The 25,062-nt window shown below is 33.1% G+C and overlaps 1 protein-coding gene across 3 annotated transcripts in view; it reads right to left on the bottom strand.

The window, feature by feature from the left end:
• CDH19 (cadherin 19) overlaps positions 1-25,062 on the bottom strand; it is a 216,606-nt gene that overhangs the window by 33,036 nt on the left and 158,508 nt on the right. For all 3 annotated transcript variants that reach the window (XM_007189934.2, XM_057525976.1, XM_007189933.2), the window contains 5 exons: positions 22,081-22,200; positions 19,061-19,225; positions 17,142-17,323; positions 16,132-16,385; positions 1,986-2,107 (listed from right to left, as the gene is read on the bottom strand). In XM_007189934.2, coding sequence (XP_007189996.1) covers positions 1,986-2,107; positions 16,132-16,385; positions 17,142-17,323; positions 19,061-19,225; positions 22,081-22,200 — 843 coding nt within the window. The remainder of the gene's footprint in view (positions 1-1,985; positions 2,108-16,131; positions 16,386-17,141; positions 17,324-19,060; positions 19,226-22,080; positions 22,201-25,062) is intronic.

Below are 25,062 nucleotides of genomic sequence, written 5' to 3'. Positions count from 1 at the left end.
CATTTTTAAATGTGCCACTTAATTACTCCTCCGCAGGTCGGCCCTGTGCAACCCCTACAAAAGCCAGTCATCTCAATCTAAGTAGGAATTTCTCTCAACCACAAGCAACAGATTCATTAGCATAACTCTCTCTGTACCAATTATCTACATACCCAAATCCCATGATGCATTATTTTGGACATGGATATTTGAGTATTTTCTTTGAGTGGGACCTAGAAAAATATTTACAGATAAAATATTTGTTTCTTCTTTTCACTGGGACCTCTTGATGTAGCTTTTTTTTTTTTTTTTTAATTAAGGATGAGTATTTGAAGTTATCAATTAAATTTTGTACAGCTACTGATATGATTTTTAAATTGATTTATGGCTATAATCAATTATGTATTAAATTTCAGATTGTTAGTTTCTTGAAAAAGGTGTCATTTGTGTCATTTGGGGGTGTTGTATTCTTCGAGTCAGATTGCTAATATTTGTTTAAAGTTATTCCTCTTCATTTGTGAGAGATATGTTTCTCTTGTAACTCAAGCATAATATATCTCTTTTTGCTTTAATTGGGCATTATCTTTAATGAAAATAAGTCTGTGTTTATATGTTAATGTCTATAGTAGTATATTTTCACCCTCCCCCTTTTAAATAAGGAAGAGAAACTTTTCTGGACCAATACTTATATAGATGTTCACCAAAGTGCATATTCTGGTTTGTACTTGCATTTTCTTTGCAAATCTTATTAAAATACATTTTGTATTTATTCTATTACTTTTTTATGTTTAAACCACTTAGGAATATTTGCTTAGTATTATCAGATCAATTACTTTATTTAGAGCTTCCAAGTTTTTTATCTTTTCAGTGATCGTTCTGTTTGCTCATACTAAGAGAAGTCTGTGTTTATTCAGTTTTGATTGTTGACATGGGGGCTTTTCAGGGAATGAGTTACTCTTATTTAAACTATTCTGGCTCAGAAAAAAAAAATGTGAAGGGAAAATCTGCATATTGCTGCTGATATACTTTTTTCATGGTTTAGAGGGGAAGCTAGATGCAGCCTGAGTAAACATAAAACAAACATTTTGTCTGTAATTGTCTTTTTCATGTATATTGTGGCAACATGCTAATTAGGCCACAGTGCCCTATTTATTAACAGGGATGAATATTGCCATTAAAAGTTACAACAGTCTCTCTCCGTATTATGCTGTCCTTAGCAAGTGCAGCTAGGAATGAACATCATGAATTGCTTGTTTTCATGTATATAACTGGGAAGACTCAGTAGAACTGAGATACGGTCTCATCTAATGAAATTAAAGCTAGTTTTTGCCAGCATCTTTTGGTCTCTGAATCATAAATCATCAGTGTATGCTTCTGAAGCGTGATTATTTATTCCTTAATTCATTCATTCCATACATATTTATTTAGTTCCTTCTATAGTCCAGGCACTATTTTAGGAAATGAATATATAATAGAGAACAAAAGAGACATGATTATAGAAGAAGTTCACTGGTGTACACACAAGAATTAAATATGTATAATCAAACCAACAAACATGTAAAATGAAACTGTGGAAAAGTGTAAGAATTACAAGAATAAGGTGTTAAATAATAGACGTTGGGAGTCATCAGGCAGCTTCTTGCGTTATGGTTTAAATTTCTGTTTCTAGAAATAAGGATAATAAGAATGTTCCCCCGAAACTAACACAACATTGTAAATCAACTATATGCCAATAAAAATTAAAAAAAAAAAAAAAAAAAACATTATTTATTGCCATAATAAAAATGAAGATATTTAGTGGTAAGTATATAAATAAGCTGTAGTAGGAATGCACAGACATTTTGAATTTAAAATGATAAATTAAATACACATGTACGAATTGACATATAAAATACCATTTAATTCTAACTTCAGCAACACTTTAGCTTTTGTCTCTATGTTTAGAGATTACTGAATGGTTTAAAAAATATGGGGAACCAATATATGGTTCCCAAATGAGTACTTACATTTTTCTGTGGCTGTAACACTTAGGTTATACCAAGCACTAATCTCTCGATCAAGAGGGTTAGTTGTGAAGACTGTACCATTGTCCTCAATACTGAACACTTTGCTTCTGGTAATAGAATACCTGCACACACACAAATAATTCCTTAATTTTATTATTTTCCCCATATAATACTCTTCAAAGAGAGTATAACACTCTTTTTAAGCAATAAGATATTATCAGATCCACACACTATACAGCTAATGCAATGCTGAACAATTTTCAGAAAGGTAAATTCTACATTTAAGATTCAACTCAATGGAGACAGAAAAAAAAAAAAAAAAAAAAAACCAAAAACCTAAAACAGTTCTAGATTTCAATTGACACGTGTGAAATCTAGACACATGTCACTCATTCTCATTCCGAGAAGAGAATTTTCATAAGTGAATGACTTGGTTAAAAAGAAATAGCAAAATGTCTTTTGCAAAATGAAGAGAAGTACAAATAAATGGGGGTAAAAATTAAAGCTTGTGAACCTTTTTTTTTCCTTTGAAGCAATGTAAAACAAATTCTCAGTTTAGGCTGCTGAGTCTCCTTGCTACACCACATAGTTACTTTCTAAATCTGTGCATCATATTATAATTACTTGATTGCTGACATATGAGAAATGTTTGTTTTTGTTTGTTTAAAGGAAATAATTAGATAATATCTAATAAAAATAAAGTATATATTTATTACATATATTTATATATGTATATATGTGTGTGTATACATATATAAGTATATACACATATCTCCTAAAAGTGAGGAAGTAAGGATAGTAGGTGTAATGTGCTATTATTAGATCATGCATGGAAAGAAGCCAGATAATAAAATTCTCTCAGGCAAAAGCCCGGAAAATAATCTCAAATTCCACAATGAAAGAAGACTTTGAAGTACTCAGCATGTCTTATCTGCTTGCAAATGATTAATAATAAAAATTAAAGAAGAGGAATAACTAGGGTTCAGTGATGCCTTCTCATTGCATATATATTCCTAAAGATTTTGATAAGACATCAATGAGGTTTGCCATAATTATGTGGCAAAAGATGAGAATATTTTAATCTTGAATTGACAGTTCTCTAAAAATATCACACTAATTTGTAGGTTGGTGTTGAGGGGAAAATTAAAACAGAAACTACAAATAATTAAGCTTTAAAAGAATTCAGTTTTAAAGAGTTCGCATGCCACAACTGAAGATCCCGCATGCTGCAACTAAGACCCGGCACAGCCAAATATTAAAAACAAACAAACAAACAAACAAAAACCCTCAGTTTTAGCTCTACTCATTCTTAAACCTTTATAAGCAATTAGCTTACATATCCACAAGTGGTCACATTTCCTACTTAGATTTGTTGACAAAATGAAACAGTAGTTTAATATTTTGTAGTAAGGGTACAGAATATCCTGTTTCTATAATACACCATTCCAAATAAAACCAACCAAAAGTTTGAGATTATTTTCTTATAAAAGTTTTTAAAAATTATGACCCTGAGTCATCAGTAACATTTTAAATAACAGTGAATACACACCATTTAAGAAAGGAAAGAAGTGTGTCATACATATTAGAAAGAGCTTGAACTAAAAAGCTTAAAATATAAAGTTTTAATCTTTGGTTTGCTTCACAGTGCCTTTTTAAAAGACTCTTCATTCCTCTAAAAATGCTGAGTGAATAGAATGTGGCTATGTAATGTTTTCTCACTGCTAAGAGCTCTTGACAGAATGATAGAAACAAATGATTCTTCCATACATATAAGGATGCCTTTATATCGGGTTCTTAATCTTCGTACGCCTCTACTATTCCCACTTCCCAGAAGAAAAACTGAGGCACATAATAGCCAAGCCCATATACAAAGCCTAGAGATTCCCAAGTAGGTGCAACTCCACCAGATCTTTCAAGAATTTTAAAGTACTTTTTTAATGCACAGGTGAAAGATGTTTAAAGACAGCCTCTTCTACTGGTGAAAGATATCCTTGTCATTCCTGAACTAAATACAAACCTGCTTCAGGCTCCTGAGCTGGGCTGTTTCTCACAAACCTGATTACTCAGATTATTTGTCTTTTTATGTGAATATTGGTAGTTTCTTTCAAGGAATATTTCAAGGAATTGGACTGAATTCATAGGCGTAGAGTTGTTCATAGTATTTCCTTATAATATTGTTTAATATCTATGGGTTCAATAGTTATGTGCCCTCTTTCATTTCTGATAATGGTAATTTTTGTCTATTCTGTTCTTTCCCTTTTGGTTGTCTGGTTAGATTGATCACTTGTACCAGTGTTTTGGAAGAATCAGCTTTTCATTTCACTGTATTTCTCTATTTTCAATTTCACTGCTCCTGCTCTAATGTTTTTTACTTTCTTCTTTTTTTCTTTTTTTTTTTTTGCTTGCTTGAATTTAACTTGCTCTTCTTTTTCTAACAGAAAAGACTATATTCTTTCTCATATTTATAAAATATTATAAAATTTGACTATAGGTTTAGTTAGAAAGGAAAATTTAATAATGTCCAAAGAATGAATCATCCACAGTAGTGGCAAAAGAGTATATGCCCTATATCTGGAATCTAAAAAATATGGTAATACAGAGAATGGGGATAAAATGAAAATCATAAGGAAAATTTCTTGTGAAGTTTCTCATAATTGTATGATGGAGTTTTTATTACAGACCACTTCTAAGCTCTAATTCCCAGCTCCTTAAAGCAACTGTATCATCTCACTTTCAGGTCTAGATACTGCATTCTTCCTTCATACCTGCCCCCAGTTTTCTTAAGCAGTTACCATATAGCTTATTATAGTAATTTATACCAAGGCAAACTTACTTCTCAAGTTTTTCTGCTCTTGACAATGACAAGAATATTTTGTTAAACCAGTTGATTTATCCCACCCAAGACTTGCTGAAAATGAGCCTGGGAATGTCTATGCTTCACAGAAACACCAGGTGATATTCACGAGGAAAAGCTGAGTAATATAAGTTATTGGAAGTAGGTATACTTTACCCTGCTTACTATGTGTTAATCTCTTTTTCCCAAGCAATGGAACATCCCTGAGGGGAAAATATACTGCATTATCATTCCCTTTGTTTTCTATATATCTTGCCATGGGGTGAGTATTAAGGAAGAGATATTATCAAATTAAAACTCAAATTGAAATTATTTAGTATTTTCTGGATCTTTTGCTTCCAAAAAAAGGGGGAAACCTGAAATGTGTTCTTGTGGTTTTTTAATATTCATTTGATTTTGTTTCCATGATATATTTTGAACATTTGCTACATCAAACTATACCACATGGAAAGAAATCTGTGAACCTATTACTTAAACATAATATTATTTAAAAGGCACTCTAAATGAATGTCCATAAGAGACATTGAAAGATATTCTTTTTGTAGGCTCTCACAAACTGTTTTTAAGAGTAATTAATTTTGTGGGTATTCCCTGGTGGTCCAGTGGTTAGGACTCCGTACTCTCACTGTGGAGGGCCTGGGTTCAATCCCAATTGGGAACTAAGATCCCACAAGCCAAGTGGTGTGGCCGAAAAAATTTTTTTAATTTAAATAAATAAATAAAGTTGACATAGTTGACATTTAAAAAAATAAAAGTAATTAATTTCAGTATAAAGATGAAATTATTAGCTAAAATATTTTTGGTAGAAAAAAATAAGTAACACCAGTAGTGATTCTATAAAACACAACCTCTGGAGAGCAACAGTCAGCTCTACCCACCACCAGTCCCCCCCATCAGGAAACTTGCACAAGCCTCTTAGATAGCCTCATCCACCAGAGGGCAGACAGCAGAAGCAAGAAGAACTACAATCCTGCAGCCTGTGGAAAAAAACCACATTCACAGAAAGATAGACAAGATGAAAAGGCAGAGGGTTATGTACCAGATGAAAGAACAAGATAAAAGCCCAGAAAAACAACTAAATGAAGTGGAGATAGGCAAACTTCCAGAAAAAGAATTCAGAATAATGATAGTGAAGATGATCCAGGACCTCGGAAAAAGAATGGAGGCAAAGATCGAGAAAATGCAAGAAATGTTTAACAAAGACCTAGAAGAATTAAAGAACAAACAAACAGAGATGAACAATACAATAACTGAAATGAAAACTACACTAGAAGGAATCAAGAGCAGAATAACTGAGGCAGAAAAATGGATAAGTGACCTGGAAGACAGAAAGGTGGAATTTACTGCTGCAGAACAGAATAAAGAAAAAAATAATGAAAAGAAATGAAGACAGCCTAAGAGACCTCTGGGACAACATTAAGCGCAACAACATTGTCATTACAGGGGTCCCAGAAGGAGAAGAGACAGAGAAAGGACCAGAGAAAATATTTGAAGACATTATAGTCAAAACTTCCCTAACATGGGAAAGGAAATCGCCACCCAAGTCCAGGAAGTGCAGAGAGTCCCACACAGGATAAACCCAAAGAGAAACACACAAAGACACATAGTAATCAAACTGGAAAAAAATTAAAGACAAAGAAAAATTATTGAAAGCAGCAAGGGAAAAACAACAAATAACATATAAGGGAACTCCCATAAGGTTAACAGCTGATTCCTCAGCAGAAACACTACAAGCCAGAAGGGAGTGGCATGATATACTTAAAGTGATGAAAGGGAAGAACCTACAACCAAGATTACTCTACCCAGCAAGGATCTCATTCAGATTTGATGGAGAAATCAAAAGCTTTACAGACAAGCAAAAGCTAAGAGAATTCAGCACCACCAAACCAGGTTTACAACAATGCTTAAAGGAACTTCTCTAGGCAGGAAACACAAGAGAAGGAAAAGATCTACAATAACAAACCCAAAACAATTAAGAAAATGGTAATAGGAACATACACATCCATAATTACTTTAAATGTAAATGGATTAAATGCTCCAAACAAAGGACACAGACTGGCTGAATGGATACAAAAACAAGAGCTGTATATATGCTGTCTACAAGAGACCCACTTCAGACCTAGGCACACATACAGACTGAAAGTGAGGAGATGGAAAAAGATATTCCATGCAAATGGAAATCAAAAGAAAGCTGGAGTAGCAATTCTCATATCAGATAAAATAGACTTTAAAACAAAGATTATTACAAGAGACAAAGAAGGACACTACATAATGATCAACAGATCAACACAAGAAGATATAACAACTGTAAATATTTATGCACCCAACATAGGAGCACCTCAATACATAAGGCAAATACTAACAGCCATAAAAGGGGAAATCATCAGTAACACAATCATAGTAGGGGACTATAACACCCCACTTTCAGCAATGGACAGATCGTCCAAAATGAAAATGAATAAGGACAGAAGCTTTAAATGATACATTAAACAACATGGACTTAATGGATATTTATAGGACATTCCATCCAAAAACAACAGAATACACATTCTTCTCAAGTGCTCATGGAAGATTCTCCAGGATAGATCATATCTTGGGTCACAAATAAACTCTTGTTAAATTTAAGAAAATTGAAATCGTATCAAGTATCTTTTCCAACCACAACGCTATGAGACTAGATATCAATTACAGAAAAAAATCTGTAAGAAATACAAACACATGGAGGCTAAACAACACACTACTTAATAACCAAGAGATCACTGAAGAAATCAAAAAATACCTAGAAATAAAAAAATACCTAGAAACAAATGACAATGAAAACACAACGACACAAAACCTATGGGATGCAGCAAAAGCAGTTCTAAGAGGGAAGTTTATAGCAGTACAACTCTACCTTAAGAAACAAGAAACATCTCAAATAAACAACCTAACCTTACACCTAAAGCAATTAGAGAAAGAAGAACAAAAAAACCCCAAAGTTAGCAGAAGGAAAGAAATCATAAAGATCAGATCAGAAACAAATGAAAAAGAAATGAAGGAAACAATAGCAAAGATCAATAAAACTAAAAGCTGGTACTTTGAGAAGATAAACAAAATTGATAAACCATTAGCCAAACTTATCAAGAAAAAAAGGGAGAAGACTCAAGTAAATAGAATTAGAAATGAAAAGGGAGAAGAAACAACTGACACTGCAAAAGTACAAAGGATCATGAGAGATTACTACAAGCAACTATATGCCAATAAAATGGACAACCTGGAAGAAATGGACAAATTCTTAGAAATGCACAACCTTCCAAGACTGAACCAGGAAGAAATAGAAAATATGAACAGACCAATCACAAGCACTGAAATTGAAACTGTGATTAAAAATCTTCCAACAAACAAAAGCCCAGGACCAGATGGCTTCACAGGTGAATTCTATGAAACATTTATAGAAGAGCTAACACCTATCCTTCTCAAACTCTTCCAAAAGATAGCAGAGGGAGGAATACTCCCAAACTCATTCTATGAGGCCACCATCACTCTGATAACAAAACCAAAGATGTCACAAAGAAAGAAAACTACAGGCCAATATCACTGATGAACATAGATGCAAAAATCATCAACAAAATACTAGAAAACAGAATCCAACAGCACATTAAAAGGATCATACACTATGATCAATGGGGTTTATCCCAGGAATGCAAGGATTCTTCAGTATACTCAAATCAATCAACGTGATGCACCATATTAACAAACTGAAGGAGAAAAACAATATGAACATCTGAATAGATGCAGAAAAAGCTTTTGACAAAATTCAACACCAATGTGTGACAAAAACACTCCAGAAAGTAGGCATAGAGGGAACTTTCCTCAACATAATAAAGGCCATACATGACAAACCCACAGCCAACAACGTCCTCAATAGTGAAAAATTGAAACCATTTCCACTAAGATCAGGAACAAGACAAGGTTGCCCACTCTCACCATTATTACTCAGCATAGTTTTGGAAGTTTTAGTCACAGCAATCAGAGAAGAAAAAGAAATAAAAGGAATCCAAAGTGGAAAAGAAGAAGTAAAGCTGTCACTGTTTGCAGAAGACATGATATTATAAATAGACAATCCTAAAGATGCTACTAGAGCTCCAGTAAACTACTAGAGCTAATCAATGAATTTGGTAAAGTAGCAGGATACAAAATTAATGCACAGAAATCACTTGCATTCCTATACACTAATGATGAAAAATCTGAAAGTGAAATTAAGAAAACACTCCCATTTACCATTGCAACAAAAAGAATAAAATATCTAGGAATAAACCTACCTAAGGAGACAAAAGACCTGTATGCAGAAAATTATAAGACACTGATGAAAGAAATTAAAGATGATACAAATAGATGGAGAGATATACCATGTTCTTGGATTGGAAGAATCAACACTGTGGAAATGACTCTACTACCCAAAGCAATCTACAGATTCAATGCAATCCCTATCAAACTACCACTGGCATTTTTCACGGAACTAGAACAAATAATTTCACAATTTGTATGGAAACACAAAAGACCCCGAATAGCCAAAGCAATCTTGAGGAAGAAAAACAGAGCTGGAGGAATCAGGCTCCCTGGCTTCAGACTATACTATGAAGCTAGAGTAATCAAGACAGTATTGAACTGCACAAAAACAGAGATATAGATCAATGGAACAGGATAGAAAGCCCACAGATAAACGCATGCAAATATGGTCACCTTATCTTTGATAAAGGCGGCAAGAATATACAGTGGAGAAAAGACAGCCTCTTCAATAAGTGGTGCTGGGAAAACTGGACAGCTACATGTAAAAGAATGAAATTAGAACACTCCCTAACACTATACACAAAACTAAACTCAAAATGGATTAAAGACCTAAATGTAAGGCAGACACCATCAAACTCTTAGAGGAAAACATAGGAAGAACACTCTATGACATAAATCACAGCAAGATCCTTTTTGACCCAGCTCCTAGAGAAATGGAAATAAAAACAAAAATAAACAAATGGGACCTAATGAAATTTAAAAGCTTTTGCACAGCAAAAGAAACCATAAACAAGACAAAAAGAAAACACTCAGAATGGGAGAAAATATTTGCAAATGAAGCAGCTGACAAAGGATTAATCTCCAAAACACACAGGCAACTCATGCAGCTCAATATCAAAAAAACAAACAACCCAATCCAAAAATGGGCAGAAGACCTAAATAGACATTTCTCCAAAGAAGACATACAGATTGCCAACAAACACGTGAAAGGATGCTCAACATCATTAATCATTAGAGAAATGCAAATCAAACCTACAATGAGATATCCTCTCATACCAGTCAGAATGGCCATCATCAAAATATCTACAAACAGTAAATGCTGGAGAGGGTGTGGAGAAAAGGGAACACTCTTGCACTGCTGGTGGGAATGTAAATGGATAGAGCCACTATGGAGAACAATATGGAGGTTGCTTAGAAAACTAAAAATAGAACTACCATATGATCCAGAAATCCCACTACTGGGCATATACCCTGAGAAAACCATAATTCAAAAAGAGTCATGTACCGAAATGTCCATTGCAGCTCTATTTACAATAGCCAGGACATGGAAGCAACCTAAGTGTCCATCAGCAGATGAATGGATAAAGAAGATGTGGCACATATATACAATGGAATATTACTCCGCCATAAAAAGGAACAAAACTGAGTTATTTCTAGTGAGGTGGATGGACCTAGAGACTGTCATACAGAGTGAAGTAAGTCAGAAAAAGAAGAACAAATACCGTATGCTAACACATATATATGGAATCTAAAAAAACAAAGTAAAGAGAAAAAAAAATGGCCAGAAGAACCTAGGGTCAAGACGGGAATAAAGATGCAGACCTACTAGACAATGGACTTGAGGATACGGGGTGGGGGAAGAGTAAGCTAGGACAAAGTGAGAGATTGGCATGGACATATATACACTACCAGACGTAAAATAGATAGCTAGTGGGAGGCAGCTGCATAGCACAGGGAGATCAGCTCGGTGCTTTGTGACCATCTAGAGCAGTGGGATAGGGAGTGTGGGAGGGAGGGAGATGCAAGAGAGAAGAGATATGGGGACATATGTATATGTGTGACTGATTCACTTTATTATACAGCAGAAGCTGACACCCTACTGTAAAGAAATTATACTCCAATAAAGATGTTAAAATAAATAAATAAATAAATAAAATTGGTTACATAGAAAAAAAACCCAAAAAACAAAAGAAAGCTGGAGTAGCAATGCTCATATCAGATAAAATAGACTTTAAAATAAAGAATGTTACAAGAGACAAGGAAGGACACTACATAATGATCAAGGGATCAATCCAAGAAGAAGATATAACAATTGTAAATATTTATGAACCCAACATAGGAGCAACTCAATACATAAGGCAGCTGCTAACAGCTATAAAAGAGGAAATCGACAGTAACACAATAATAGTGGGGGACTTTAACACCTCACTTACACCAATGGACAGATCATCCAAAACGAAAATAAATAAGGAAACAGAAGCTTTAAATGACACAATAGACGAGATAGATTTAATTGATTATAGGACATTCCATCCAAAAACAGCAGATTACACTTTCTTCTCAAGTGCGCATGGAACATTCTCCAGGATAGATCACATCTTGGGTCACAAATCAAGCCACAGTAAATTTTAGAAAACTGAAGTCATATCAAGCATCTTTTCTGACCACAACGCTATGAGATTAGAAATGAATTACAGAGAAAAAAACGTGAAAAACACAAACACATGGAGGCTAAACAATACATTACTAAATAACCAAGAGATCACTGAAGAAATCAAAGAGGAAATCAAAAAATACCTAGAGACAAATGACAATGAAAACACAATGATCCAAAACCTATGGGTTGCAGCAAAAGCAGTTCTAAGAGGGAAGTTTATAGCTAGACAAGCCTACCTCAAGAAATGAGAAAAATCTCAAGTAAACAATCTAACCTTACACCTAAAGGAACTAGAGAAAGAAGAACAAACAAAACCCAAAGTTAGCAGAAGGACAGAAATCATTAAGATCAGAGCAGAAATAAATGAAATAGAAACAAAGAAAACAATAGCAAAGATCAATACAACTAAAAACTGGTTCTTTGAGAAGATAAACAAAATTGATAAACCATTAGCCAGACTCATCAAGAAAAAGAGGGAGAGGACTCAAATCAATAAACTTAGAAATGAAAAAGGAGAAGTTACTACAGGCACCACAGAAATACAAAGCATCTTAAGAGACTACTACAAGCAACTCTATGCCAATAAAATGGACAACCTGGAAGAAATGGACAAATTCTTAGAAAGGTATAACCTTCCAAGAGTGAACCAGGAAGAAATAGAAAATATGAACAGACCAATCACAAGCAATGAAATTGAAACTGTGATTAAAAATCTTCCAACAAACAAAAGTCCAGGACCAGATGGCTTCACAGGTGAATTCTATCAAACATTTAGAGAAGAGCTAACACCCATCCTTGTCACACTCTTCCAAAAAACTTGCGGAGGAAGGAACACTCCCAAACTCATTCTATGAGGCCACCCTCACCCTGATACCAAAACAAGACAAAGATACTACAAAAAAAGAAAATTACAGACCAATATCACTGATGAATATAGATGCAAAAATCCTCAACAAAATACTAGCAAACAGAATCCAACGACACATTAAAAGGATCATACACCATGATTAAGTGGGATTTATCCCAGGGATGCAAGGATTCTTCAATATATGCAAATCAATCAATGTGATAAACCATATTAACAAACTGAAGGAGAAAAACAATATGATCATCTCAATAGATGCAGAAAAAGCTTTGGACAAAATTCAACACCCATTTATGATAAAAACTCTCCAGAAAGTGGGCATAGAGGGAACCTACCTCAACATAATAAAGGCCATATATGACAAACCCACAGCAAACTTCATTCTCAATGGTGAAAAACTGAAACCATTTCCTCTAAGATCAGGAACAAGACAAGGATGTCCACTCTCACCACTATTATTCAACATAGTTTTGGAAGTCCTAGCGATGGCAATCAGAGAAGAAAAAGAAATAAAAGGAATACAAATTGGAAAAGAAGAAGTAAAACTGACACTGTTTGCAGATGCCATGATACTATACATAGAGAATCCTAAAGATGTCACCAGAAAACTACTAGAGCTAATCAATGAATTTGGTAAAGTTGCAGGATACAAAATTAATGTACAGAAATCTCTTGCATTCCTACACACTAATGATGAAAAATCTGAAAGAGAAAATAAGGAAACACTCCCATTTACCATTGCAACAAAAAGAATCAAATACCTAGGAATAAACCTACCTAGGGAGACAAAAGACCTGTATGCAGAAAACTATAAGACACTGATGAAAGAAATTAAAGATGATACCAACAGATGGAGAGATATATCATGTTCTTTAATTGGAAGAATCAATATTGTGAAAATGACTATACTACCCAAAGCAATCTACAGATTCAATGTTATCCCTATCAAATTACCAATGGCATTTTTATGGAACTAGAACAAAAAATGTTAAAATTTGTATGGAGACACAAAAGACCCCGAATAGCCAAAGCAGTCTTGAGGGAAGCAAATGGAGCTGGAGGAATCAGACTCCCTAACTTCAGACTATACTACAAAGCTACAGTAATCAAGACAATATGGTACTGGCACAAAAACAGAAACATAGATCAGTGGAACAAGATAGAAAGCCCAGAGATAAACCCATGCACCTATGGTCAACTAATCTATGACAAAGGAGGCAAGCACATACACTGGAGAAAAGACAGTCTCTTCAATAAGTGGTGCTGGGAAAACTGGACAGCTACATGTAAAAGAATGAAATTAGAACACTCTCTAACACCATACACAAAAATAAACTCAAAATGGATTAGAGATCTAAATGTAAGACCAGACACTATAAAACTCTTAGAGGAAAACATAGGAAGAACACTCTTTGACATAAATCACAGCAAGATCTTTTTTGATCCACCTCCTCGAGTAATGGAAATAAAAACAAAAATAAACAAATGGGACCTAATGAAACTTCAAAGCTTTTGCACAGCAAAGGAAACTATAAACAAGACGAAAAGACAACCCTCAGAATGGGAGAAAATATTTGCAAATGAATCAACAGACAAAGGATTAATCTCCAAAATATATAAACAGCTCATGCAGCTCAATATTAAAACAACAAACAACCCATTCCAAAAATGGGCAGAAGACCTAAATAGACATTTCTCCAAAGAAGACATACAGATGGCCAAGAAGCACATGAAAAGCTGCTCAACATCACTAATTATTAGAGAAATGCAAATCAAAACTACAATGAGGTATCACCTCATACCAGTTAGAATGGGCATCATCAGAAAATCTACAAACAACAAATGTTGGAGAGGGTGTGGAGAAAAGGGAACCCTCTTGCACTGTTGGTGGGAATGTAAATTGATACAGCCACTATGGAGAACAGTAAGGAGGTTCCTTAAAAACTAAAAATAGAATTACCATATGACCCAGCAATCCCACTAATGGGCATATACCCAGAGAAAACCGTAATTCAAAAAGACACATGCACCCCAATGTTCATTGCAGCACTATTTCCAATAGCCAGGTCATGGAAGCAACCTAAATGCCCTTCGACAGATGAATGGATAAAGAAGATGTTGTACATATATACAATGGAATATTACTCAGCCATAAAAAGGAACGATACTGGGTCATTTGTAGAGACGTGGATGGATGTAGAGACTATCATAAAGAGTGAAGTAAGTCAGAAAGAGAAAAACAAATAGCGTATATTAATGCATGTATGTGGAACCTAGAAAAATGGTACAGATGAACCGGTTTGCAGGGCAGAAATTGAGACACAGATGTAGAGAACAAACGTATGGACACCAAGCGGGGAAAGCCACGGGGGTTGGGGTTGGTGGTGTGCTGAATTGGGCGATTGGGATTGACACGTATACACTGATGTGTATAAAATTGATGACTAATAGGGACCTGCTGTATAAAAAAATAAATCAAATTAAATTTTAAAAAAACACAACCTCTGTTAATATTTGGGTGTGCTCACTTATTTTTCTCATTTATTTTACATAATATTTTACTTGTAGTAAACATATGACTCTAATGATTTTGTATTATTTTTAAAGAATCATGCCATGTCTTTATGTTCATAAGCATCATTAGAAAGCATTCATCATTCATTGCCTTATTTACACCACTGAGATTAGGTATTTAAATTGTTTCTACAATTTATTATAATAATAGAAGAATAATATAATGAAAGCTTTAATCATGAAAGCATTTTTTAAAATTATGTATTCTTTAGTATTGTCAGAAAAACAAACAGGTTAATATACTCTTTAAAATCTAAACAATTAATTTACTGACTTGTATATACACACACATATATATACTACATATATACTTATATTCATTATTAAATTTACTGCTAATAAATAGGAACTATACATATTAGAAGGCAGCATTTTATGGTTAGGAATTACAGTGGAAAAGTGGGAGCATCGTCTGTCTCATTAATTTAAAGAAGCTCTTCTTTGTGTCAGTAGCCCTTCCAAAGAGCAAAGCAGTACTCAGCACCTTAATAAATATATGGAAGTTTGTGTAAGCCCCTGGACTGTAAAGTATGGAAAATGGATGAGCAAGGGAAGGTGGTGGAAGGAAACACGTAACAGGTTTTGTTTTTATTTTTAACCATAACTATGATGCGAATACAAAAAAACAGAAAGAAAATATACTTCCTGAATATAACAGACTAATTTAATAGATGGTAAATATTGTTTAATTGCAACACAGAAATTTATTTCTAATTGATTGGACTTAGTTCATTTTTACTCTCTTAGCGGTACCCTATAAAAGCTTAGTTAATTTTTGAATATCATTTTAATTAAACAGTGTTTAGATGAACCACATTGTGATCAGCTTTGTTTCTGCTCTGATTTGGCATAACCAAGGGTTTCTTTTCCCTCACCTTCTTACCCCAATTAATAGAGAGTTGACTGCATCTAATTTTGGTTGGTGATTGTCTCTTTCTTGCACATGTTTTCAAGTGCTTATTTCACTGCATCTTAACCAATAGTGAGGCTTGCTGTTTCAACTTGTTTCAACTGTGGCAAATTTTATAAGTACCTTAGAGAGAAATACAGATCTAGATATATCCCTGTTACATTTATATTAAATTTTATTTTCAAGCTAATCTCTGTTCCCTCATTTACTAATGCAAAGCTGGCCTTCCAGACATACCTGATAGGCGATTTCCTCTGATCTGGATCTGTGGCAGAGACGGTGCCTACAAATGATCCGTACGGGCTTCCTTCAGAGATTTCAAATATGTAATACGGGAGGAGGAAAACAGGAGGTTCATCAACATCTTCCACCTGGATCTTGATGAAAGTGGTGGAAGCTTCAGTATGGTATTTCCTGAGCTGCTCATCAACTCGGCGGTTTTTAACTTTTGCTCTAATACGATAGTGGTTCTGGTGCTCAAAGTCTACTTTCTGCAAAGAAATGCAGTGTACACAGAAAACTGGTATTAGTGACCTGAGGAATTACTTAGGAAAAAAAAAGTTTTTGTTGTTAAATTAAGTCTCAGTTGCTTTCCAGTTAGGTTTTACTATTTATGTTCTTGGATCCCTCTGATATTATCATTAAGTAGTTGCATAGCAAATCCCTATGTGTATTTTGTTATTTATGTCTATTATAAAATGTTTTGGGTTAATACTTACATTTTTTATTTAGGATTAAAAGTATACTTTTCTGAGTATAAATATCTTATGGAGTTGAGAATTAATTTCCTGTTATTTAAAATAATTTCAAAAAGTTTCTCCTGTATATTAAAATCTTTTAAGAAAACTACTCTACAATATAATTCAAAAGATCTCGGTAATAATTAACTCTCTCATCAATTATATTTGAAATATATAGATATAAAATATAAATAACTGAGCTTTTTTCTTTATTTTTTCAGAAGTATCGCATAAAACTGATAATTAGTTATTTGTATATTATTATTTGTAATTAATACTAAAATGTAGGTAATAATCATATATGTTAATATTCTAAAAAATGAAATATCTTAGAATTTTTTATAAAAGCACATATAATATATCTTTTCTTTTGCTCCCTAAACTAAATCACAGGGTCTTATTTTACTTACTTAACAAAGCAAAAACTAACTGGTTACACAAAATATATATGTATTTCTGATTTGATTTTGCATTATTATGCAAAACAAATAATTTTAATGCATCTACCTTTTTTAATATAATTATTCCTTCTTGGGTCTCATTATTAGTAATGACAGCGAACGTTTTTGAATCATCTTCTATGCTGTAATCCATTTCTGCATTCTCTCCTATGTCATTATCATATGCCATGATTTTTCCAATCGACATCCCAACAGATGCAGATTCAGAGACAGCCAAGCGGTATAAACCTTTAAAAACAAAATTCAGGATATTTTGCACAGATAATTAACATAAAAAACTCCCAAATACAGCACCCTCCCTTTATTATGGGATGTCGGAAAAACCATACCCACCCTTTTCACCAATTACTTGTTCTAAATACCTCTCTCTCTTGCTCTCTCTCTCCCTTTATTTTTTTGCAATCTGAACATTTCCCTCATATCTTTTTGAGTATCTATTATTTTCTCTTAAATATATCTTAGGAAGTCCTTTCACCAGCACATATAATTTCCAAATTTCTATTCATATGCATACCTTCTCAATATTCATAGGTTTATTTTTATTGTATCCTTCCACTGTGCCAAATTAAATTTAATAAAAAGAGTTTTTCAATTTCACTCAAGCATTCTCTGATACCTAAAATAACCAATAAACATTAAGTTGGCAAAAAGGTTCGTTTGGGTTTTTCCATAAAATGTTACAAAAAAACCTGAACGAACTTTTTGGCCAATCCAATATAAGTATGAATTAAAGACGGTAGAGTCCAAAAACAAATAGTTGAGTTCTAAGGGTAACAGTTTGACTTTGAGAATCTGAGCCTGGATTGCATTAATTCCATTCCATTAGTGGAAATGGAAAAGAAAGGTATGGAATATTATGCAACCATAAAAAAGAATGAAATATTGCCATTTGCAGCAACATGGATGAACCTAGAGATTATCATACTAACTGAAGTAACTCAGAAAGAGAAAGACAAATACCATATGATATCACTTATATGTGGAATTTAAAATGTGACACAAATGAACTTATCTATGAAACAGAAACAGACTCAGAGACATAGAGAACACAAGTCTGTTGTCAGGAGGATGGGGGTGGGAGAGGGAGGGATTGGGAGTTTGAGGCTAGCTGATGCAAACTATTATATATAGAATGGATAAACAACAATGTCCTACTGAATAGTACAGAGAACTATATTCAGTATCCTCTGATATATATATATATATCCTCTGTTCATAAAGGAAAAGAATATCAAAAATAATTATGTATATGTGTAACTCAATCACTTTGCTGTACAGTAGAAATTAACACAACATTGTAAATCGACTATATCTCAATAAAATAAATTTTAAAAAAAGAAAAAGAGAAAGATGAAGTCAGATGACCCCATTGTTTTGGTCACAAGAAAATAATGGTATTTATATTTGAAATACATAGATATAAATATAAATAACTAAGTTTTTTTCTCTTTACTTTTCAGAAGTAACTTGTATAAAACTTACAAAGAACTAGTCATTCATATATCATTTGTAATTTATGCTAAAATGTACAAAATAATCACATGTGTTAATATCCTAAAGAATAAATCTTTTTAGAATTAAAAAAAGGAGCATGTTCAGTGTAATTTTTCTTTAAAGGGATTCTTGACTTCCTTAGTAGCATATAGCAAGTCATTCCACAGACTGCTTTGTGAGATTTTCCTTTTTTTAAGTGGGAGAAATGTTACTTTAAAGTTGGTAATATTTTGCTGTTTTTAGGAAGTAACAGTTTAACTGTGCTACCGTGTCTCTTTCATTGTGGGAAAATTAAAAGAACTGTTTATTTGATTGTACAAATTAAAAATTGCCAACAAATTAATCTGGAGGAAAGAGTGACACTACCCTAAATCTGAAAGCAGATGCTTTAAACATTTTGTTAAATCAAGACTTAGTTTGTGCTATTTCCCATACTTTCAAAAATTATTTATTAGAATCCTTTTTACTTACTGTCTTTAAATATGGGCTTATTGTCATTAACATCAGAAAGTTTGATTAATACACTTGTTGTTGCAGACAGTGCTCCAGGCAGACCAATCATGTCTTTGGCTTGAATAATCACCCAATACTCATCTTGCAGTTCTCTATCCATTTTAGAAGATATTCTTATGACTCCTTTAAAGACAGATTAAACTATAATTATTATTTCATTATTAACCGTGGCATCTTCCTAGTTAATTTCTTAAGAATTCAAACATAAAATCATTCTTTTGACACATTTTGAACCACTACAATGTGCTAGATGCTTCCCTGGGGAAAAAAATACAACAATAATAAGTCAATCACCACCTCTGCCTAAAGTTTAGAGTGGTCATCACAATACTAATAGTAGTGGAATCTTAATAAAATACTATGTTAAGATAAACCACAGGAACAGAAGAAGAATGTCTTATTTTTACCTCAACTTATTTTCTGCTTTCTTCTCTAACATAATATTAGGGCTCTACAATTAACTTTTCCCCTAAACTTAGAAGAAGTTAGTTTATTATGGATACATGTAAAACTATAATACCAAATGTATGCAAAAATATTGTGCACCTGTGATGTTAAATCTATTTTGAGTCATAATATATGAAGAAGAGCTGATTTTTGACTCACAGTTATTCATAATCCACCAACAGAGATATTCATATCCATATTGGACCATGGAAATGTTGTAATAAGTGTCCACTTTCTATAAAATTATTTAGTAAGAAGTTAATCATCACTGAAAAAAACCTAGGAAAAATTTAAGGTGGTGAATAGAAGAGCTGTAATCCTAAAGATCTGGGGAACACATAATACAAATATAAGAAGGAGAATGGCTAATCTTCAAATATGTCTGGGGAAAAAGTATTCATTAAAAACTTGTGATACCTGTAAAAAAATTTTAAAAAGGACAAATTGGACCACATTATGATGAAATTTTAATTGTGAACTGAAGTGTTTCACAATTATACTCTATTATATGAATCAGTATGGAAACCATGGAATATATGAAACAGACGCTCCTAATATCTCCCTGTGTGTGACTCAACAGAGAATTGTGTTTCCTATTAGCAAAGGAGAATAGTATTAGAGTTTTGGAATTATATATCCAAAGGTGTAGAGATTAGTCAGCGAGAGAGACGAACACAGAGGCCTTCACTTCCCATGTATGGAGGCTTCAATTAACTTTGCTGACTTTATTTTCAACACGTCTTCTTACCTTCAGAATGGATAAAGGATGTATATTCCTAGATCCTCTTACACCCTCGAAAACTTAACCACTTCTGTGCTTTGGCTTCCAACTGTCTTGCTGCCGGCTCTACTGCTCCTCCATTAATGCAATTAATTGCTTTAGCTAATTTGCTCAATATGTTTAAGAAGTCAGTGAGCGCTGGAGGAAAAGACAGTGCTCAAAATGGTCGTGAAGATCCAGTGTCACCCAGCACACATCTACTACACCGACAGCCCATTTTCTATTCTCCTCCTCTGTGCTTTTTCACACTGGTGTCTAGTTAGTCTCAGAGCTTAAACACTCTCCTTTCTCAGGAATTTCCTATACGTTCTTCCCATAACCTAGAACGCCTTCCATGCTCTCCTCACCTTGGTCACGTGCTCAGCTCAGCCTTCTGGTTTCAGTGTATTCTGCCTTGGCCACACACTATGAAGGAGTGCTTACTTTCTTCTATTGAACCTTGTTTATTTCACTTCATAATATTCACAAACTTAATGTATTTATTAATATGCAAATGTTTAATATTTATTTGTAAGTTCCAAGAGAAAAGAGTCCCTGTTGCTTTCCTTTTATTATTATTTTTTTAATGTTGCAATGGTGTCCTGCTGTAAACCTAGTATACTGTATAATGCCTGTTGCATATTCAACCCTTCTCAACCAAAATTGTGTAAGGGAATTAAAACCTAATGTCTTAAGGCATCCATTGCATGTATTAAAATAACTTTAACCTGTACATTCAGAATAATAGAAACTAGGTATTATCCTGGGGAGAGTTAAGAATATAGTCACTCAAATCATACTTTTCAGAATCTGATTCTCAAAAGAAACTTGATTGATAAAGGCTGACCTATTTAATACTTGCTAAATGAATGAATCAATAACAAATGCTTAAAGACCCAACACATGCTTTAATTTTTTAAAGCATTCCATGTCATCAAGATGGAAATAATATTTGTCTCATTAACAATCACAGAATTTTATTGCTTTTGGAACTTGCCACATTCTTGGTTGGTTAGTCAGGTATTTTTTTTTTTCTCATCTTTAGAGACTGTAAGCTCATTTATATGGGTTTAATCTTTGTAGTGACCAAAGCAATCAATATTTGTTAAATGAATCAATGTCACATAATTCTTAACTGTTTAATAGATGTAAACAAATAAGAGCAATTTTAAAATTTATTTTATAAAGTATTCAATTGATTAACAGAAATTGGAGAAGTAAGGACAGAAAAAGCAAATGTTGTATTCATGTGAATCAAAAAGACATAAAATACAGAACTATTTTTTTTTAAGTTCCTACACCCAGCCATAAACTCAGCTTAATCTCATTCTGGCTGGGTGTACAGGTAGAACTCTGTGATTTTAATTTGCATTTCCATGATGACTAATGAGGTTGAGCAATTTTAATATGCTTGCAGGCTTTTTGTTTGTCAATTTTTTGTCAATTGCTTGTAAATGTCTTTTCCCCATATATTTAAATTGGGTTGTCTGTAGTTCTGTAATTAATTTGTAATAATCCTTAAGTATGTTTTATATCCCATACACAAATCATTTGTGGTATGGGTGTGAAAAATCCAATCTCCCAACTTTAGAAAAACCAGCTAAAAGATTAAAAATAATTAAAAATTTAAAATTTAATGAAAAAACATTACAACCCACTTATTTATTGAAACATCAGGTCTACTTTACAACATGTTTGTAGGCAGAGAACTTTTGCTCTGACGTTTGCCTTAGAATCATGTTGAATTGCACTTTGTTTCTTCCAGGAATACCTGTTGTTGGTTCAATGGAGAAATACGGTTGGCCTTGTCGTAAGCTGTACAGGAGACGAGCGTTATTGCCACTTGAAGGATCGTCAGCATCACTTGCTGTCACCTGGATGACAAATGTTCCTGAAGAGAAAATACATAGTTACAAGAAATTAAGCCTATGGTCTTTTTGAAAAACGGATTCCAGTTCTGTAAGGTATTCTTTCTTTAGCAAGCAAGATGATGATATGCAATAAAAGACTAGTCCTCTCTGTTCTGAATTATAAAACAAGTATCTTTCTGTATAGACAAGAAAATATAACCTTATACAAAACAACCCTAATTTCCATATACTGTATAGAGTTTTAAATATGTGAATCCATGATCTAATGAAATATAACTATTAAACAGCCCATTACAATACGTAATTAAGGATCATTTAAAGATGCGTTATTAGCAGAGGAATCAAAGGGAAATTAGAAAGTTTCCTTCAAAAGACTATGTTGTGACCTGTACCTCAAAAAATTACAGAATATTAGTAAAATATTCATAAAGATTATTGAAATGATCTCGACATAGTGTCAAGCTGAAGATGAGCATAATTATTTGGCTGGCTTCATCCCCTTCTGTAAAATGCCTACTTTCTTTAAAGAATTTTTTTAAAGTGCAAAACAAAATCTACCAGATTGATAAGGTAAGTATTCTCATTAAAATTCATTAACAATCAATAAAACTCATGGGAAATAAGTATTTGTATGTTTAAAATTAATGGTCAAATTAAAAATATTTCTTTAATGAGCTTTTAAATTATTTTTATGTAAACATGGAATCTAGCATTATGGGTCTTGTTGGAAATCCACATCTTTTGAAACACTATGTTCTATGTCAATAAGAATGGCAACACAAGTGGCACTAAATCAAATAGGCTTGTGATTTTATGTGAAATTAGCATTATGAAGTTTTTCATTACAATCTAATTTTATAAACTGACACATTCTAATATGAAGCCATTCTATGCTTCAGTAATAAAAATGTTGAAACTTTTACTGTGGTCCTCAATTGCATGTATTGATAGTATTTGCTGTTTTGTTTTAGAATTGCTATGTTAGTTATTTAACACTTGTTTTATACTGTTCTCCACTCAACATGTAGACACTCATTGGTTTCAGGTGTTTTAAATACATTCCTGCCATTTGAGACAACATGGATGGACCTTGAGGGCATTATGCTAAGTCAAAGGCAGAGTATGCAATGAATTATATGAGGAATCTAAAAATAAAAAAAGCAGAACTTACAGAGACAGTGGATTGCTGGTTACCAGGGTCTGGGTTGTAGGGGAATTGGGCTGTTTGTCAAAGGGTACAAACTTACAGTTAGAATATGAATAAGTTCTGGGGAGTTTATGTACCTTATAGTGATTATAGTCAGCAATACTGTATTATATACTTCAAAGTTGCTAAGAGACTAGATCTGAAATGTTTTCACCACGGAAATGATAATCATGTGACATGATGGAAATGATAGCTAAGGCTATAGTGGTAACCACATTGCAATATATAGATGTATGAAATCAGCACATTGTACACCTTAAACTTACACAATATTATATGTCAATTATATCACAATAATACAAATAATAAATAAATGAATAGATAGATACATCCCTGTAGGAATTGTAACGAATTATTCCAACAAAAGGCTTCTTAGAGACCATTTCTATCAGTTTGTAATAGGTAAGTCTTGTTCTTTTAACTACACTTCTATGCACTTATCCATTTCCTTCCCCTACATTTCCTCATGATGTCTCCATTTCACTTATTTCTATAAGGGTTTCCTGTCTCTAGTTTGCAGAACTAGACCACCTGTATTTGGCTTCAGGAACAATAGTCAAAATCATTGTACTGTTAGTTGTTGACCAAGAGAAATTCTTAGTATTAAGACTTTAGAGTTCTTAACTTAGTACTGTACAAATGAGAATCAGGAAGACCAAGAAAATGCACTGACTCATAGACCACACCATACTTCATTTCTAGAGACGAGCTATGGAGTTAGGTTGTTTTTCCCAGTTCAGTTTATTTTAAAGCACGTTTTAATCGATGGTTCATTTACTTCTAACCAAAACATACCTCTTCAATGTCCTAATATGTCATGACCTTTTTCTCTACTAAATGGAAAACAATGTAATATATTAATGTCACAAAAAATAATTTCTTTGCGTGTGGGGTAAATCCAAAAAAGTCAAACTCAGAAAATTTAGTGGATATAAATATGATATTATAAATATTCAGAATAACTCTCTCATGTGAATTTGTTAGGGAGTTCAATTTCTAGGAAAATAATTATCGTTCTCCCTTATAAGACTCACTGCACTTTTAAATTAAAAGTAGCAATCCTACAGAACTGGCATAATTCTACAATGTTTCAATGTTTCAAACAGTGCTGATGATGAACCATTGATGACTAACCAGTGATTCACTTTTTATGTTTGTGAGTGAGTGAGTGTGTGTGTGCGTGTGTGTGTGTGTGTGAAATCATGTGTCTGTGAATCTTACTATAAACTTACCACGGAAAAAAGAAATGTAAAATAAATTAAGATGATACAAATATGCAGCAGAATTTCCAAAAATTCATTGCATAAAGTCTTGCTTTATTCTTACTCATAATTTGTAAATGTCGTCTATAAAATTCAGAAGGACTTTAGCAATGTTCAATTCTTACATCACTCTGATTATCTGATTTTATTTTCTTCAGTTGTTTCAGTCTTTCCTTTTTTCCTGTTTCAGTTTTATTGACATTACAATTTATTAAATACAGATTAAGCAACTTTAAACCCTCTAAATATTTTCTAAATGTTTTTTCTAAAAAAGTCAATAGAGAGAAGCCTGTATACTTTCCTAATCAGTAATTTAAATACTGTAGAAATCTTCAAAAAATAGTCAAACGTAAATAAATAGTAATAATAAATAAACATCAAAGCAATTAAGAAGTACAAAAATATTTGATAAT

This window comes from Balaenoptera acutorostrata, chromosome 13 (genome assembly GCF_949987535.1).
Source record: "Balaenoptera acutorostrata chromosome 13, mBalAcu1.1, whole genome shotgun sequence".
NCBI lineage: Eukaryota > Metazoa > Chordata > Mammalia > Artiodactyla > Balaenopteridae > Balaenoptera > Balaenoptera acutorostrata.
This window is presented reverse-complemented; position numbering and strand designations above follow the sequence as displayed.